This window comes from Mastigoproctus giganteus, chromosome 7 (assembly GCF_048544385.1).
Source record: "Mastigoproctus giganteus isolate SK-2022 chromosome 7, ASM4854438v1, whole genome shotgun sequence".
NCBI classification, from domain to species: domain Eukaryota; kingdom Metazoa; phylum Arthropoda; class Arachnida; order Uropygi; family Thelyphonidae; genus Mastigoproctus; species Mastigoproctus giganteus.
This window is the reverse complement of record NC_143581.1, coordinates 93976593-93995352: the sequence shown is the minus strand read 5'-3', so window position 1 is coordinate 93995352 and position 18760 is coordinate 93976593. Positions and strand designations below refer to the sequence as shown.

Genomic DNA, 18760 nt, shown 5'->3' with positions numbered 1-18760 from the left:
TTTATAGAATAGAATGCCCGGATTGTGGGGAGTGTTATGTGGGGGAAACAAAACGACGGCTCAGGGATCGTCTGGGGGAACATTTAAATGCCATAAGAACCGCTGAATACAACAAGTCTGCTGTGGCCGAACATTTTTGGGAGAAGCAGCATCAAATCTCCCCGGAGGACGCTATTATTTTGGATCGTGCACATGGATACTGGGAGCGTAAATGGCTCGAGGGTTTACGGATTAGTTCATCCAGTAGGAATACAATAAACAGAGATAGAGGTATACGTATTAATCCTATCTTTGAAACAATTATATTAAGGTCGGATGAACGATTTTCTTTGCCACGTTCCCGAGACATTTCCGCTTCCAGTTCTGACCATGTGCCGATTGAACCACGTGGAGAAATACCATGTGTGGAGGTACCATGAGCCTGCTACTTAAGGAGATGTTGCAGGAAGTCATATCACTGTTGAAGAAGGGAGCTGACGCTCCTGAAAGCTTCAGATTTTTAGCGCTTTTAATGTTTTATATTTTAGCAAATTTTATTGTAAATGATCTTTTATTACAGTTTTTAGCATTCCGTAATAGTTTATTGTAAATATTTTTTTTTTTTTTTTTTTTGTGTAAAGATTGTAGTCATTTTAAATTTTATTCAATGGTCGGTGTATGAATTTATATATTCTTAGACATGAGTTTTCCCGACCTCAGAAGGCCTCTTTCAGGATATTATGCCCACTCAGGTTTGTAATCTGAGCAAGAGGAAGAATGCCATCAACATTGAGCCTGCTCAGTCCATTCAAGACCATATGCACCTCAATCAGATCATTTCACAGGGTGCCTAGTCTCCAGATGCTGCAATTTGCAGAACTTAGCCTTTCTTCATAAGAGCACCCCTTTGTTCCCCTCACCAATCTTCTTGCCCTTTTTTGTACTCTTTCTAGCAACTCTACATCCTTCCTAAAATGAGGCTTCCAGACCTGTACGTAGTACTCAAGGTGTGGCCTGACCATTGCATTATACAAGGGGATAATTACCTCCTTATCCTTGCTAGCAAAATTCCTGTATATCATTCACAAGACCCCAGGGAAGTGGAGGATGAAACAAAGTCAGCTATGATATGAAGTTTTCTGAACAGTGCTGACAGGTGCCAGAGCAGGCACCAGTCTGCACTGCAAATGCTACCTGTATTACATCTCAATACAACTGCTGTAAATAACACGCTACAGTGAACAAGGCTAGCTAATTCTTTTCATTAAAAAGTAACCTTGGCTCCGTTTACAGTTGCTGAACTTCATTTATTGCTATTGCCTGGGCTTTGAATTTACCTGAAAGATACTTAGAAGCATAGGGATCAGAATATTTTTATTATTATTATTTTTTTTATATATGAAATATAATTTTGGGGTGTTTGTGGTTTGGAACTTGATTCTCTCACCTTCATTGACTTGTATTTAATACTAGCACTAATATGTTAGTGAATATAGATTTCAGATTTTTCTCATCTTTAAATTGGATTTTTTTTTTTTTTTTTTTTTTCATATAAAAATGTTATATGCAGTTATATATATGTGCTTATATTATATAGAAGTATTTTTGATAATAATTATTTACATTAACTTTATTAATTTAGGGAGAAGAAAAACATATGCTTAAATCAGGTGATAGTGGCATTCATGCTTCAGTGAGTCCTGACATAGTAATTACTAAACAGTTATTGTTAACAAGTATGAGAGATAAGTTGTCCATTACAGATGAAAGTGATCAGTCTATATTGGATCAACATGTTTCCAGAGTTTGGAGTGATTCAGTGCAACATACACCACAGAGGTCTCCTGGACATCTTTCTCCCACATCAGATAAAAGAAGATCAATTCCTGTTTCTTCTGCACATTACAATCCTTTAACAAGGTTTGAGTTGCTAGAAAACAGTATACATTCAAGTCATGATTCTGTACCTCTTATGCACCATAGTGTTCAACGTTGTCGAAATTCAGTACACTATAATAGCAGTGCAAGTGGACGGCATAGAAAGGTTTGTAGCGTTTTTCTAAAAACATTATATTGTGTTTCTCCATAGTAGAAATTAAATTGTTAATAAGCATACCATTTCATCAGTTTTTAAATAGCATTGTGATTGTCAACTGTCAATGATGTATAATGATCTGGACTGGACATAATGATTTAAGATAATAACATTTTAAGCTGGAATCTGATTTTTTTTTTTTTTTTAAGACCATTTATGTTCCACTCATTGAGGACTAATATATCTTGGTATGGCACCTCCGTAGCCAGGTGGGAAGGAGCAACAGTGCGTAGCACACGCTTCTTGATTAGACCAGGGTTTGAGCCCGTCACCACCAAATACAGAATTCGGAATGGTCAGGGAATGACCACCGCATATTCCCAGAGCAATATGGCCTTAGTTGCTAATGCTCCTAAAAACCAAAACAACAACAACATATATTGGTATAGTGATTTATACAAAATAAGTTAGGACTGCAAATGGCAAAATAATGCAAAGAAACCAAGGTGTATTTATCATCAGCCTTAAGAGAAGAAAAGGCCTATTACCTAACTTCATTTCAGTAGGAATTTCACCTGGTGACTGGCCCAGATGAAATTCTTAACTGCTAAGAAATCATTAATATTCTTAACAAAATATACAAAAAAAAAAAAACACACAAACCATAGAACAGTCAGCTTACTAGACCTCATCAATGAAATCACACTCACAAGTAATACACATTAGAATTTGTGCAGGGGGAATGGATAAATAATTGAAAATAACCAATTTTTGATTTAAAATGGGTTGGAACAGCTTAATTCATTTTTGCACTTCTCTCAAATTTTTGAAAAGATATATGAATGTCCCACTACTTTTGCATTTTCTAGACTACAAGAATGTATTCGACAAGATCATCTTCAATAAATTAACTGAAAACCTATATAACATAGGACTCGACTCTAGAGAAAGAAGAATCTTAAAAGATGCCTGCTGGAATCAGAAAACAAGAATAAAAAATGTGGAATGGACTGGATTTAAATCAGACGTGTAAGACAAGATTGTGTGCTTATATGTAGAAAAAATAATATAGAAAACCCTGAATGTGAGGGTAGAAGACATCAACATTAATTTTGCAATGGTAAAATATTATTTTGATGCCTTTCATTTTAAAATTTTACTTTGATTACAGTAGTTTACAATTGTAAACCTGATATTTGCAGATGATCGTGGTTGTCCAGTTCTTCAGAAAGAGAACTACTTATGAGGGAAACAATAAAAATTTGAAGAATTAAGAAAAAATTTCAAATTATGTGCATCACTAAACAAAAAATTAACGTTCCCCATTTTCCTCAAAAATGGGAATCTACAATCCTTGGAAATGTTTGCCTGTGAATTGAAATGGAAATGTTTCCATATGAATTAATGACTTTTGCCAGCGAGGAAAGTTATTTAACTCAGGTACCGATCAAACTAAAGACTGTATTCGACAAGTAAAAACAAATTTCACAAATGAGAAAAATCCTATGTGAGGGCAGGCTGAATTTGGAATTAAGAAACAACTTGGAAATGTTACATTTGGATCAGAAACCTAGATAATTATCAAAGAAATGAGGTAAACATTGGAGGCAGCGTATGAGATGTGGTGCCATCTCATATGCAGGCATATGAGATGGCAAGCAAAACCTCAAAATCTACTGAAGAATGACTAGAATCAATTTGATAAGAAAAGCTAATAATGAAAGTGTTTTACAGTGTCAAAAACAGATGTACTCAATAAAGATATACAGAGGAGAAAACTGGCATACTATGCGCACATCTTGAGAGGAGCCAGGGAATTGTCACTCTCCTTGAACTGAAAAATTTTCTTGTTTAAACTTTTTAATACTCAATTAGCTAATGTTTAGTGAAGAAATTAATTTATTTGATTAGGAAGGATCATCCTTCCCTTCTCTTTTTCTTTTACATTTTCTGTTTATGTTTAGTTTGAACCTCATACTGCATGATCACCGGGTGGCACTGCTATGCATCTGCATGGCAGGACTAGTAACCCCAGCAGGGAAAGTTCTCCTTCCAGGGAAAAATGGAGCAAACTAATTTTAAAGTTAAGAAATCCACTGAATTCACAGCTCCAATTATAACTTATCACGGACACAGAATATAGTTTTCTCATATCTAACCAATTCTTAAAAAGGGTAACAAATCCCTTTAATCCAGTTATTGTCCCCATTGCACTTACTTCTTTCTATTCTTTCCAAACTAATGGAGAAATCCTTTAACCACCAACTCCTAAAGTATCGCATCCTTCCATCTGATCATTGTTTGCCAATATGGATTCTGCCAGTGTCAATCACTGGTGAAACTCAAGCAGTTGCTCTTGACATATCTAAGGCTTTTGATCATGTTTGGCTTAAAGATCCTCTAAACAAGCTTCCATCTATGGATTTTATCTCTCTGCTTGTTGTAGGTAATGGTAGAAGTCTTCTAATGCCAGTCACTAATGCCAGTGTTCCCTAAGGTATAGTTCTTTCTCCTACGCTTGTGTATTAATGATCTTCTTCCACTGACTGAGCATCCTATCTGTAGTTTTGCTGATGATAGTATACATTGCACTTCACTTTCCAGTTTAAGACCCCTCGACGTGGGCACCTGTACGTGGTGAGGGGACCTCCCAGTGACGCTGCTGGACTTCCAGACTAGCATCACTGGGATCCAACGCCCACAGCCCAGGTTCCAGGCTTACATCAATGGAATCCGGCGTGTTTGCCGTGCGCTGCGACCTGTGGAAATTCGGAAAGGGGGATCCTGGTGGTTGAGGGGCCCAGCTTCAATACACCACTTTGGCCCCTGCTTCGACAAGACGGGTGGTCCTGGAAGGCCTGGCTAGGATCAATCGGCTAGTAGGCTCGCCTGCAAGGGTCAACCGTGACAATGCCACGCCCCTACCCTCATGGTCCGAGGGACAGGATTCAGGCTGGCGGCGGTGCGGGTATAGTGTCTGGGTAGCCCTGGCGTCCCACTCCCGAGCGCATTTATTGCATGCCGGGTAGTGGGCGTCCCTTTGGGCTCCGTGGTGGGTGGGGAGCCCAGGCACTGAACCATATAAAAATCTCTATGAATCCTGATAAACTAAATTCTTCAGGGGCCCCAACCCGGTCCCTATCTGAAATCAAGGAAAAGGAGACAGATAGCATTATTGCTAAAAAAAGGCAGCGAACCGAATTACCATCAGGGCCTGTTCCAAGGTTCTTAATTATGCATTCCACCAATGAAACACCAATTGGTAAAATGTCGCCCTTTTTTATTCAAAAAGGGTTAGACGGGTTAGCAGGTTCACCCAAATCAGTTAAGAGGCTCCGTTCCGGGGACCTCTTGATTGAAACAAAAAATGACAGGCAGTCTGAACATCTACTCCGAGTAACATCAATCGGAGGAATACCCGTAACAGTGACACCACACAGAACACTAAATTCATCAAGAGGTGTCATTTCGGAGTGGGACCTTCTCGACGTCACCGAGGAAGAAATCTGCTCCAAATTAAAACCACAGGGAGTTACTGCCGTCAAGAGAATCACTGCGCGAAGGGATGGGAAAATTGTTAAAACCAGGAGTGTTATCCTGACTTTTAACTCTCCCAAACCTCCTGATGAGATTAAAGCTGGATACATCAACTGTCCAGTACGTCCATACATTCCGAACCCTTTACGGTGTTTTAAATGTCAGAAGTATGGACATTCTCAAATGGCCTGCCGTGGAGTCCTTGCATGCGCCCGGTGTGGTGCAAAGGACCACGAAACAACAGCATGTTCAGCCGCAAAACCCACCTGTATTAACTGTGAAGGCGAACACCCGGCCTACTCACGAGCATGCCAGAGGTGGAAAGAAGAAAAAGAGATTCAACGGCTGAAGGCAGAGCTTAACATATCATACCAGGAGGCAAGGAAATCGGTGAAACCCCTGAATACCAACAGACCTACCTACACCCAGAAGGTAGCAGGGAGATGTTCCGTCGGAACTCAGACGGACATGACCATTCCTCCAAAGGAGTCTTTCACTCCCATCGCGCGGTATCTCTTAAGTTCTCAAAAACCTGCACAAAAGGACCAATCAGCTGCCACTCCTATATCGGTACTACCTCCCAATGCTCCACAAGTAACAAAGACAATTATGAAAGAAAAGAATAAGAAAGGGGAAGTTCCCCCTAGTACCCAAGAAAAGATGGATGTGGAGCAGAAGGAGGTACCCGAAGAGTCAGTCTTGGAACTCTTCGCGGAGGAGGAAATGGACACGGGACAGCATCCATTCTTCCCCAAAAAGGACAAATCCAAGACTGATAAAAGTAAGCCCTCAGCACCTCGGAAGCCGCCTGATGGACCCACCAAGCCAAAATAATGGCTAAATTCCTACAATGGAATTGTCGTGGATTCCGGCGAAACATTGATGACATCAAGGCCCTCCTGCAAAAGCCCGAGCCAGTTTGCTTTTGCTTGCAGGAGACATACTTAAAGGCAAATGACGATCCCACGATGCATAACATTACCATCATTCGTAAGGATAGAATTGCGGGTGGCTCTGTACATGGGGGAGTGGCTATCCTTGTGGGTAACCAGACCCCAGTGCAGCCCTTACTAATTACAACTAGCATAGAGGCTGTTGCAATTCGCCTTACGGTGGGATTTTTATTAACTGTGTGCTCTATCTATTTGCCACCTGGGACTGACATCTCCCAGGCAGACCTTGATGATGTTCTAACGCAGTTGCCTCCCCCTTTCTTACTTCTCGGGGATATGAATGGACATAACACCCTGTGGGGTAGTGCTAACATCAACGGAAGGGGGACGAGTCATAGAGCGTATGCTCAGTGACAATGACCTTTCCCTTCTAAATACTGGAACAAACACCTTCTTCCACATGCCTACCCGTACTTTTTCTGCCATTGATCTCTCTATCTGCTCCCCTTCTCTACTCCCTTCACTCACCTGGGAAGTGGAGGAGAATCCATACGGAAGTGATCACTTCCCTGTGATAACCTCGTTACACGGTGGGAGACCATGTCTTCCCTTCAGGTTACCACGGTGGAAGATTGATCAGGCTGACTGGACTGCCTTCCAACATCAGGCAATTTTTGATCTTAGCACGGTCAGTCAAGAGTCTATCAATGGTGCAGTTAAGTACATCACAGAAAATATTGTCCAAGCAGCTGCGAATGCTGTTCCAAAAACATCTGCCCGGTTTCCACCATTTCCCAAACCTTGGTGGAATTCACAATGCACAGCAGCAAAAAAGGCTCAAAACAAAGCGTGGGGTATATTTCGCCGATATCCTACCACGAACAACCTTATAGCCTTCAAACGTGCACGAGCCAAAGCACGCTACATCCGTCGTCAGAGTCAAAAGGAATCGTGGATCCGTTTTACATCATCTATTAACCAGTCTACCAACTCTAAGGTAGTCTGGGATAAAATCCGGAAAATGAAGGGAAAATATACATCCCACCCTTCTTCACTCCTAGATTATAATGGATGCGCTATTGCAGATCCAACTGCAATAGCCAATGCTCTTGGGGAAACATTCTCTAACATCTCTGCAACATCCTCGTATTCCCCAGAGTTCCTGGTCCTTAAACATAAACTGGAAAAGCAAGCACTTAATTTTAAGACCAAGGGCCTCTATCCCTACAACGGGGCATTCACTATAGAGGAACTGAAAAGAGCCCTTGCTCTTTCCAAAGCAAGTGCTGTTGGGCCAGATGGCATCCATTATGAAATGATTAAACATCTTTCACCAAAATCTATGGATTGTCTGCTCCTTCTGTATAACAGAATCTTTACTGAGGGGCAGTTTCCGGATTCCTGGCGAAAGGCAATCGTTCTTGCCTTTCCTAAGCCAGGAAAGGATCCAAAAGTTACCACCAATTATCGTCCTATTGCTCTGACTAGCTGTCTGTGCAAAATCCTGGAGAGAATGGTCAATTCTCGTTTAATATGGTATTTAGAATCAAATGACCTTCTCTCCAGCATCCAGTGCGGCTTCCGAAGGAACCGGTCCACTTTGGACCATCTTATTAGATTGGAAGCATCCATCCGGGATGCTTTCCTAAAACGCGAACACTTGGTGTCGGTGTTCTTTGACATGGAGAAAGCCTATGACACAACTTGGAGATTTGGCATTTTAAAAGATCTGCATAGCCTTGGCCTTAGGGGGCAACTCCCTATTTTTATTAAAAACTTTCTAGCCAATCGATCTTTCCAAGTTCGTGTGGGATCCTCACTCTCTCGTTCCTTCAGCCAAGAGGAGGGAGTACCACAAGGATCAGTATTAAGTGTCACGCTTTTTGCCATCAAAGTCAATTCCATCACAGAACAACTTCCTCCAACTGTAAACTGTGCCCTCTATGTTGATGACTTTAGCATATTTTGTCAGTCATGCAACATGAGGGTTATTGAAAGACAACTGCAGAAATCCATTGATCGCCTTAATTCCTGGGCACTTGGTAATGGCTTCAGGTTCTCGCCGGAGAAGACCGTTTGCGTACGCTTTTGTCGCAAGCGTAATCTTCATCCTGAACCTGAATTAAGGCTCGGACAAAATGTTATTCCAGTAGTGTCAGACACAAAATTCTTGGGACTTGTGTTTGATAAAAAGTTGACTTTTCTCAAACATATTCGTCAACTTCGTACAAAATGCACGAGGGGACTCAATATCCTCCGCTCTCTCTCCTCAACGCGTTGGGGAGCAGATCGATGCACCCTACTACGGCTTTACCGTGCACTTGTACGACCCAAATTAGACTACGGGTCCCAGGTATACTCTTCAGCTAGAGATAGTGTCCTCCGGTGGCTAGACCCTGTCCACCATCAGGCTATCCGTATCGCTACTGGAGCTTTTCGAACATCTCCTGTCCAGAGCTTATACGTCGAAGCAAACGAACCATCGTTATCCCTTCGACGTAAGCAGTTGGCTTTAAACTATGCTTTAAAGTTGAAATCCCTGCCAGACCATCCTACGTGGACATCGGTTTTTGAGCCACGATGGGAAAACTTGTACAATACCCGTCAGACTGCCAACCGACCTTTTGGTATTCGTGTCCAAGAGCTAATCAGAGAGTTTAACATCATGGTAGACAAGGTGGCACAAACAGTAAAAGAAACTACTCCACCCTGGCATGCTCATCCCCCACCGTGCGACTTTTCCCTTAAGAAATGGGTAAAGTCTGAGACCTCATCATCTGGCTACCAGCAGCTCTACTCTGCACACCAAGCTGAGCACTCAGACTTCCTGCCCATTTACACAGACGGCTCGGAGTCTGAATCGTGCGTAGGATCTGCTGCTGTGTTTCCGGACACTATAATATCTCAGCAGATTCCTCCTGAATCCAGCATATACACTGCAGAGCTGTATGCTATAGCGCTAGCCTTGGATCACATTCGAACTTGTCAATTCCAAAGGTCAATAATATATTCTGATTCTTTGAGTGTATTACAGGCTTTATTATCTACGAGATATAATTCTCATCCAGTTCTTTGTCGGGTTCAGCAGAAGAGACATTCTCTTCATGAATGCAAGTTTGATATCCGCTTCTGCTGGATTCCTAGCCACATTGGGATAAAGGGAAATGATTTGGCTGACGCTGCAGCGAAATCAGCAACACCCACTCATAATCGCTGCCTGTCAGTCCCCTATACAGACTACAGGCAAATAATACGCAAAAAGATATATTCCCAATGGCAAGAACTATGGCAGAGACAGAGAACAAATAAATTATATCAAATAAAGCCTGTAATAGAAACATGACAGTCTATTCTGCGCAGGAATCGGAGCGAGGAAGTTGTTCTTGCTCGACTCCGCCTAGGACACAGTCATCTGACACATTCTTTTCTGCTGAGGGCTGATGACCCTCCTATGTGCGAGTCTTGTGACACCATTTTATCAATAAAGCATATTTTAATAGATTGCGTTAATTTTACCTATGTTCGCAATATATATTTTACCGCTTTTACTCATCCGACTGAGCCTTATACACTCAGTCAGATTTTATCAGACAACGACCACGTGTGAGCAGTTTTTAAGTTTTTACAAGCTATTAATATATACACACATATATAAATTGGATCATTTATTTTTAAACTTATACTGCTTTTATACATTTATATATATATATATATATAAATAATTTGACGAGGTAACCTTTTTAAAGGTTACCAGAATTCATTTTTAGTGTTATTTTAATCATTTCCTGGCGCAGTATAGCCTTAGTTGTTTTTGCGCCAGTAAACACTAAATCAAATCAAATCAAATCCAGTTTAAGAAATATTTCCCCACATAAAAGGTAAAGCACAGCCATTATCAACCCACTGCAGGATAGAAGCCTTCTCAACAGTTCATGCTGAGGGAAATGGACCATAATCTGCCACGCTGGTCCATTGCGGGTTGGCAGATTGACCGTTTTCAGCAGTTAGTAGCTTGAACCCCGGTCTACTCAAAGAGCGTATGCTAGTGCACTCCCGCTCCTGACCGCTCGGCTACAGAGGCCTTCTATTTCCCCACATAGACAGCTTCAACTATTAGAATATCCACCACCAATTCCTTACATTCTGATATCCAGGTAATTCCCCATTGGGACAAAGATAATTTAAGAGTCTACTGCTCCTATGCATATCTTTGATGATGCTTAGATTTCTAGACAAGATTGCTATTAGGGATTACCCTGACTTCTAATCTGTCTCTTTGCTTAAGTACATCATAAATATTGTTTCCTCTGCATCTAAAAAAGCTGGATTTTCTCTTTTGCTCTCAACAATTTTATTCTAAACAACTGCTCACTCTGTACAAATCTCAAATCTGCTCTACCATGGAATATTGTTGCCACTTCTGGAGTGGTGCCCTCAAAACCTCTATCATGCTTCTAGACTCCATTCAGAAGAGGGAGTCGGATTAATTAAGGATCCATCTCTTACCAAGTCTTTCCATTCTTGGTCTTATAAATGATCTATTTATGCTGCAAGCATTTTCTGTAGATACTTCCATGGGCACTGGTCTTAACTGGCTTCTGTAATTTCTCTCCCCCCCCCCCCCAACCAGTAACCATCCATTTACTGTCCAACTTCAAACTTGCATAACCAACTTTTCACTTCCTTGTTTATTCCTCCTACTTCTGTTCTCTAGAACAACTTGTTTTCACATGTATTTCCTGAAAATTACCAACTACAGAAATTCAAGTCTAATTTAATATTAGTAGGGGCAAATAATGCAAGAAAGCAAATACAGCACAGCAAAAGAGGGGAAGGGAAAAAAAAAAAAAAAACTACTCTTCCCATTATCACCTGTCTGTCCTACAGACAACTAATCTAATTCTTCCTTAAATTTATTCAAACTATCCAATTCCACAACAATAGGTGGAAGCTTGTTTCAACGATTGACTATCCTTCTCCTTCCTCAATTTGAATTGTCCTCCCATTTGTGTAATCTGTGCAATAGGAAGATTGCTATCAACATTGAGCTTGCTTAATCCATTCAAAACCTCATGCAGATCTCCTTTCAGGAGCCTAGTTTCCTGACACTGCAATTTGCAGAATGGAAACCTTTCCTGATAAGTGCATCTCCTTTGTTCTGATACTCAACTCATTCCTCTTCTCTGCACCTGTTCCAGCAGATTAATATCCCCCTAAAATGAAGCCTGTAATACTCAAGGTGTAGCCTGACCATTGCTTCATACAATGGAATAGTTCTCCTTAACCCTGCAAGCAAAATCTCTGTATATCATTGGCAAAATCCCTTGAGTTGACTACTAGTAGCCTGTCTGGACTGCTCAGAGAATTCATATCTGACTACACAATTATCCTCTAGCTCTCTCTCTCTCTCTCTTCCCCCCCCAATGTTTGTATCATCTGCAAATTTAGATGTTATGGCAATGGGCCCAGCACTGAACCCTGGGAACTTTACTAATAACATCAGGCCAAGAAGAGCAGCAATTTCCCTACAATGTTACTCTTCTCCAATTTGTTTTGTAGTCATATGTGCAATAGTATCAAAAAGTGCTGGATGAATTGGAACATTTTGTGGCGTAATTTACTTAACTTAATGTCAACAAGTGTGTTTTGTTCTCTCAACGTAGACCTTGTACATGCTGAGTGCTATAAGTTCTAACACCTTTCGAGTTTGGGATTTTCAAAAAAAAAAAAAAAAAAAAAAAAACCCTATAAAATAGGCATACAGAGTGAGAAGGCTTGAGTACACTGGCAGTGCTAGATCACAAAGTTTTTAAACAAGAATAGTGGCAGTGACATGTCAGAGAAAATATTCTTCAAGCAGCTTGACAGCTTGAAAAGACAACATTAAGATAGTCTAATATCTGTCGTTATCCAGAATGTGGTGAAACACTGAATTTCAACAGGCTAAATGATGAGGGAAATAAAACTTGAAACCTCTTATGCAAATCTCAAACAATCGATGACTTAATTCAAATAAATCTAGAGCAATGGCCAGGAAAATATAGAAAGTATGCAAAAAAGCAACTCAGCTAAACCTTAAATCCACCATAACCAGCTTCACACCAGCAAAAATTGTGTGAAACAAGATCAGAAAGATGATTAGTATCCAGATAATCTTAATATGATGGATGAAACTTTTGCCAATATATCTGCTACTAGCTGTTATGCAGTTGCTTTCAGAACTCACAAAGATGAGGCTAAAAATGTTAATTTAAACTCCCCCTCCCCAAAAAAAAACCCCTGTGAACATCATTACTTGTCACTTACAACATTAGAACTTAGGAAAACTGTGTTACAGACCAAACATTTTATAGTTGGGGCTGATGAAATTCATTACACAATCAAAAAACAACTAGATGAATAATCTCAGCCGGTCCTACTATATTCATTTATAAATATATAACCCAGAAGATACTTTTTCTAGACAGATGACCTCATGAAATAATTACTAGCTTCTCTGAGAAAGGAAAAAGGTCTATCAGATCTGCTGAATTATTTCCCTATAGCCTTTGATACCAATTGCTCAGGTCAAGTTTTAAAAAAAATTGTCAGTAACAGACTAATGTAGTATTAAAGCTGTAGTTTAATACATGTAGGATTTAGGGCTAAACTACCCCCCCCCCACCCACTTGGCTCATATTGTGAAATTAATTCACAACTGGGTTGTCAGCCATTATACCATTGAGTACCTACCCACTCACCAGTGAGCGGGCAAAATAGCCCTGAAAACAGTTCTCTGGGTTCTTGTGACACTCAGATTAAGTAGTCAGATAACATGGTAGGCAACTTGTGAAATAATTTACAATATGAGATGTTAGTAAAATAATAAGAGGAGTTTATCTCAATATAGTGCATAGAACACTTCCGTATGATACCCTCCAGAAATTAAAACGGAAAAAACGAAAAAATCGACAACTTACCGGTACATTAGAGTAAAATATAAATAATTAACTAATCAATTTAACACAATTCAGATCAATTTAAAACAATTAAAAATCAAATTAACGCAATTAAAAGAATCTAACGAAAATATTCAAAACGATTTTCCTTCCTGAAGCTGACAACGCTTTTCGACCGTATGTCGTGATCACAGGAATGAAAATTACCAAATCGGGTTAAACCTTATACTTAAATAGAGATTATTTGTCTTCGTGCATGCGCGTAAAGGTCCACGCATCGGATATCAAATATGGCCGCCGAACATTAACAGAATTCTTGTGTAATTTAATTTCAACGGTTTCTGCAATTAATAGTCATGTATAATTACGTTGAACATTAAGTATTTTGGCCTTGTTAAATCAAAAAGTATGTTTTTCGTTAATGGCACGAAAGGCTAATTCTGACGCTGCTGAACGAGAAGCACGAACTGAGGCTTCATGTTGATTTACACAAATATTAAGAGAAAATCGGGTCGAACCTTGATATGACGAGTCGCAATCACCGCAAGAAATGTATACCAGATCATTAATTTGTGTTGTGAACGCTGAAAGAACCGAGCGATTGTTCAGTATAGTGTGTAACTTCCGTATTGGCCTAGCTACAATTTTAAATTCGGTATCTTTAAAGAATCTATTAAGCTGTTTGTGCCACTGTTCAACATATGGGACAGGAATAAAGTATTTTTTGATATTACTATTGTTGATTGGTGTAGTATTTTGTATCCTATCCTTAGCTTGTACCCTAATTCGGTTTATTGTGGTAATGGAATAACCCCTGTTTAAGAATCTGCTAGTTAATATTTGTATTTCTGAGTACAAAGCAGAATCCGTTGTTGAATATTCCTGCACTTTTCGATCAGGTAAAATTACACAAGACTGGGTTTCCTATTCGACCTATTGTTTCCTACAGGAACTCGGCATTTTCATCCTTAGCCACACATGTATATAACATTATAAAAACCCTTTAGACAGGTAATACAATTTGGGATTAAGAACTACGATACATTATTTAATAAGCTTAAAGACTGTAGACTCAGCGACAATGACAATTTATTCTCACTAGATGTCCTCATTATATACGAATGTAAACGTTGAATACACATTAGATATTATTTGGGATATGTTAAATAAAAACTCGACACTGATTAATTATACGAAGCTACCTATTAAGGAAATTTTTTCACTTTATTAAACTGTTAGTTGAGGCTAACTACATCACCTTTCGAGACATGGTGTACAAACAAATTTTTGGATTAACAATGGGTTTGAGCCTGAGTGGCTTAATGTCAGAGATCTATCTCTCAACGATTGAGCAGATACGTTTGACACCTTTTCGAACCCGTATCACATACTATGGGAGGTATTTAGACGATGTTCTAGTTATTACCGATAGTAATACTATCCAAGACATTTTACATTCGTTTAATAATATTCATTCTAGACTCAAATTTACATTGGAAAGGGAGGATACGGATACAAAGTCATTAAACTTTCTAAATTTCACCCTTACACGGGACTCGAATAAAATACAATTTAGCATCTATCGAAAACCTACAAACACCGGTATGCTTCTACATTATAATAGCTATCACCCGTTCACCTACAAAAGATCGATTATCTTTAATCAATTTCTTAATGCCTATAAATATTCAACGACGGATTCTGCTTTGTACTCAGAAATACAAATATTAACTAGCAGATTCTTAAACAGGGGTTATTCCATTACCACAATAAACCGAATTAGGATACAAGCTAAGGATAGGATACAAAATACTACACCAATCAACAATAGTAATATCAAAAAATACTTTATTTCTGTCCCATACGTTGAACAGTTGCACAAACAGCTTAACAGATTCTTTAAAGATGCCGAATTTAAAATTGTAGCTAGGCCAATACGGAAGTTACACACTATACTGAACAATCGCTTGGTTCTTTCAGCATTTGCAACACAAATTAATGATCTGGTATACAACATTTCTTGCGGTGATTGCGACTCGTCTTATCAAGGTTCGACCCGATTTTCTCTTAATATTCGTGTAAATCAACATGAAGCCTCAGTTCGTGCTTCTCGTTCAGCAGCGTCAGAATTAGCCTTTCATGCCATTAACGAAAAACATACTTTTTTATTTAATGAGGCCAAAATACTTAACGTTCAACGTAATTATACGCGACTATTAATTGCAGAAACCGTTGAAATTAAATTACACGAGAATTCTGTTAATGTTCGGCGGCCATATTTGATCTCTGATGTGTGGACCTTTACACGCATGCGCGAAGACAAATAATCTCTATTTAAGTATCAGGTTTAACCCGATTCGGTAATTTTCATTCCTGTGATCATGACATACGGTCGAAAAGCGTTGTCAGCTTCAGGAAGGAAAATCGTTTTGAATATTTTTGTTAGATTCTTTTAATTGCATTAATTTGATTTTTAATTGTTTTAAATTGATCTGAATTGTGTTAAATTGATTATTTAATTATTTATATTTTACTCTAATGTACTGGTAAATTGTCGGTTTTTTTCGTTTTTTCCGTTTTAATTTCTGGAGGGTATCATACGGAAGTGTTCTGCGCACTATATTGAGGTAAACTCCTCTTATTATTTTACTAATATTATTATCAATGTAGACCATATTGAGTAGTACAGCTCTGATTCATACTGTCTAAACAATATGAGATGTTATCTAATGATGCTAATGCACTAACTTATGTGACAGTAGACTCTTCCTGCAGTCTGAGGCTTTTTAGCCCTAAAGCCTATACTAGCAGTGTTTAAGAATATGGCACAGTCATTTTAGCTGCTCTCATTGCTTGCAACAAAAAGACCTTCAGCAGTGTCCTACGTTGCTGAAGGTCATGTTTTAGTTACACCTAAACTTTCAAACAGTTAATCTAACATCATTATTAACTCCCAAACTGTATTGGGAAATAGTGAGGAAGTAACTGAAGTTTTTCAATTCCATAAAGAAATCATGTTTTGCAATATAGTATGAAACAGAACGTCATGTTAGCAAACAAGCTTAGTCATATTTTGGTTCTTAGAAATTATTCCAAGATAATTTGAATCGAAAATACAGGTAATCATAAATAATGTCACAAACAACATTCCAGGTACAATTTATCCAGTCAAGCAGCAGAAACAGTTCTTGCACCAGAAATCCCTCAATCAGTCATTCAATTCGCATATAGCAGTATCCAACAAAATATTGAATGGCAATATGAAGGTTCTGACTGGCAATATGAAGGTTTTTTTGGCCAGTTAAGATTAAAGATATCAGGTGGCTGTTCCAAAAGCATTATGACATCCAGGAACCAGGCGACGGTTTGTAAATCATGCTTTTGATGTTATGGGCATTGGGCATTATCTGAATCCTGCTGAAGGGGCTGGTACTACTTTACCTTCTCTAATATGTCAAGAAGGTATATTTTTGAAGTTACTCTTAATGCCTTGAACATAGAAATATAGAATTGTGACACTTCATAGCTCACACCCCTTTTGAAACCCATCGCTGATGTTAGATAATTTCTGCTCCTCACCTTATTAAGCAAGTAACTACAGACTGGTCAGGCTGATTTCACTGGTAAGGAAAATTATGGAAGTGATAATTTAACCTCCTAGCAGTTGTGTCAAAAAATAAATAAAATTGAAAATAATAACAGGAAAATGCAAGGACAGAAACATGGTTTATTTTAAGTGCATGCAGTGTTACCCATTCCTTCATACGAAAGGGTCACTCGAAACTATTTCGAAAGGGTCACTCACGAGCTGGATTTAGGGAATAATTTCGACATTGTTTATTTAGATTTCAGCAAAGCTTTTGACTCAGTCCCATATGAGCGGTTGCTTTATAAGCTGGAACAGGTTGGAATCACTGGGAAAATCCTTAGATGGATAGAAGGATGGCTTCAGGGCAGGAGGCAGAGGGTTGCGATAAATGGCTATTCCTCAGATTGGGTTGATGTAAGAAGTGGGGTTCCCCAAGGATCAGTATTAGGACCACTGTTGTTTTTAATTTTCATAAACGACATTGATGAAGGGATAGAGGGAGTGATGTCTAAATTTGCAGATGATGTTAAAATTGGTAGAGTAGTTAATGATCACTGTCAAGCTGAGCTTCTTCAGAGAGACCTAGATAGACTTCAGGAATGGTCAGAAAAATGGCAGCTGTGCTTTAATCCAACAAAGTGTAAGGTATTACACCTGGGAAACAGTAATCCCAAAAAAACTTATTCACTTGGTGGAGTTCAACTAAACCCATTACTGGAGGAAAGGGACTTGGGTGTTACGATATGGTCAGACATGAAATTCACTGATCATTGTAAACAGGTTGCAAGGAAGGCCCATGGTGTCCTATCGATGATCTATTGAACTTTTGCAAGTAGAGATAGGGACGTGATAATCCCATTATATAAGTCTTATGTTAGACCACACTTGGAATACTGTGTTCAAGTATGGAGACCGCACCTAAAGAAAGACATTGAGCTTCTTGAAAGGGTGCAAAGAAGGGTAACTCGCCTGGTGAGATCGGCAAAAGGGTGTCCTTATGAAGAAAGAATTCGAATATGTGGGTTGCAGAGTTTGGAAACTAGACACCTTAGAGGAGATTTGATTGAGGTGTTTAAGGCTCTGAGAGGCATCAGTAAAATGAATGAGGACAAAATTTTCAAGATTATAAATGATGCTAGAACTAGGGGACATAAATTCAAGTTATCAGGGGAAATGTTTAGATTGGACTGCAGGAAGTTTTATTTTAGCCAGCGAGTTATAAATTACTGGAATAAGTTGCCTTCATCTTCATGGGTGGTAGATGCCAACAGTTTGGGGAAATTCAAAGGTCATCTGGATAGTACTTTCGGGTAAGGGAAGCGCATAGGATGATAGGTTTAATTTCCTTTTTATTTTTTTTTTAATTTTATTATTTTTTATTTATTAATTATTATTATTTATTTATTTATTTATTTTTGTGTTTATCATTGTTTTGTTTGGAATTTTTTTTTTTTTTTTTTTGGATGGTGCAGCATAAGCCATAGGCTTTCTTGCACCATGCGGCCGTTACTAATACTGTGTGGCCTGAAGCTGTGTAGGCAGCTCGTTGTGCGCTCTCTCTCTCTCTCTCTCTCTCTCTCTCTCTCTCTCTCTCTCTCTCTCTCTCTCTCTCTCTCTCTCTCTCTCTCTCTCTCTCTGTCGAGCACAGCCATTCTCAGCCTATTGTTTGGCATTATATAAATGCTAAATAAGATGATTGTGTAATCTCTATTCTTTCGTTGGATCACTGTTTTATTATCTTCTTTGTACCAGTGGAATTATTCTTATTAGGATAATATCCTTTATTTTG

The 18760-nt window shown here is 39.0% G+C and overlaps 1 protein-coding gene across 1 annotated transcript in view; it reads left to right on the top strand.

Annotated features, from left to right (window-relative positions):
- Axn (protein axin) overlaps window positions 1-18760 on the top strand; it is a 228954-nt gene that overhangs the window by 147695 nt on the left and 62499 nt on the right. Inside the window, exon 6 of the mRNA XM_090377779.1 lies at window positions 1622-2023. Coding sequence (XP_090233905.1) covers window positions 1622-2023 — 402 coding nt within the window. The remainder of the gene's footprint in view (window positions 1-1621; window positions 2024-18760) is intronic.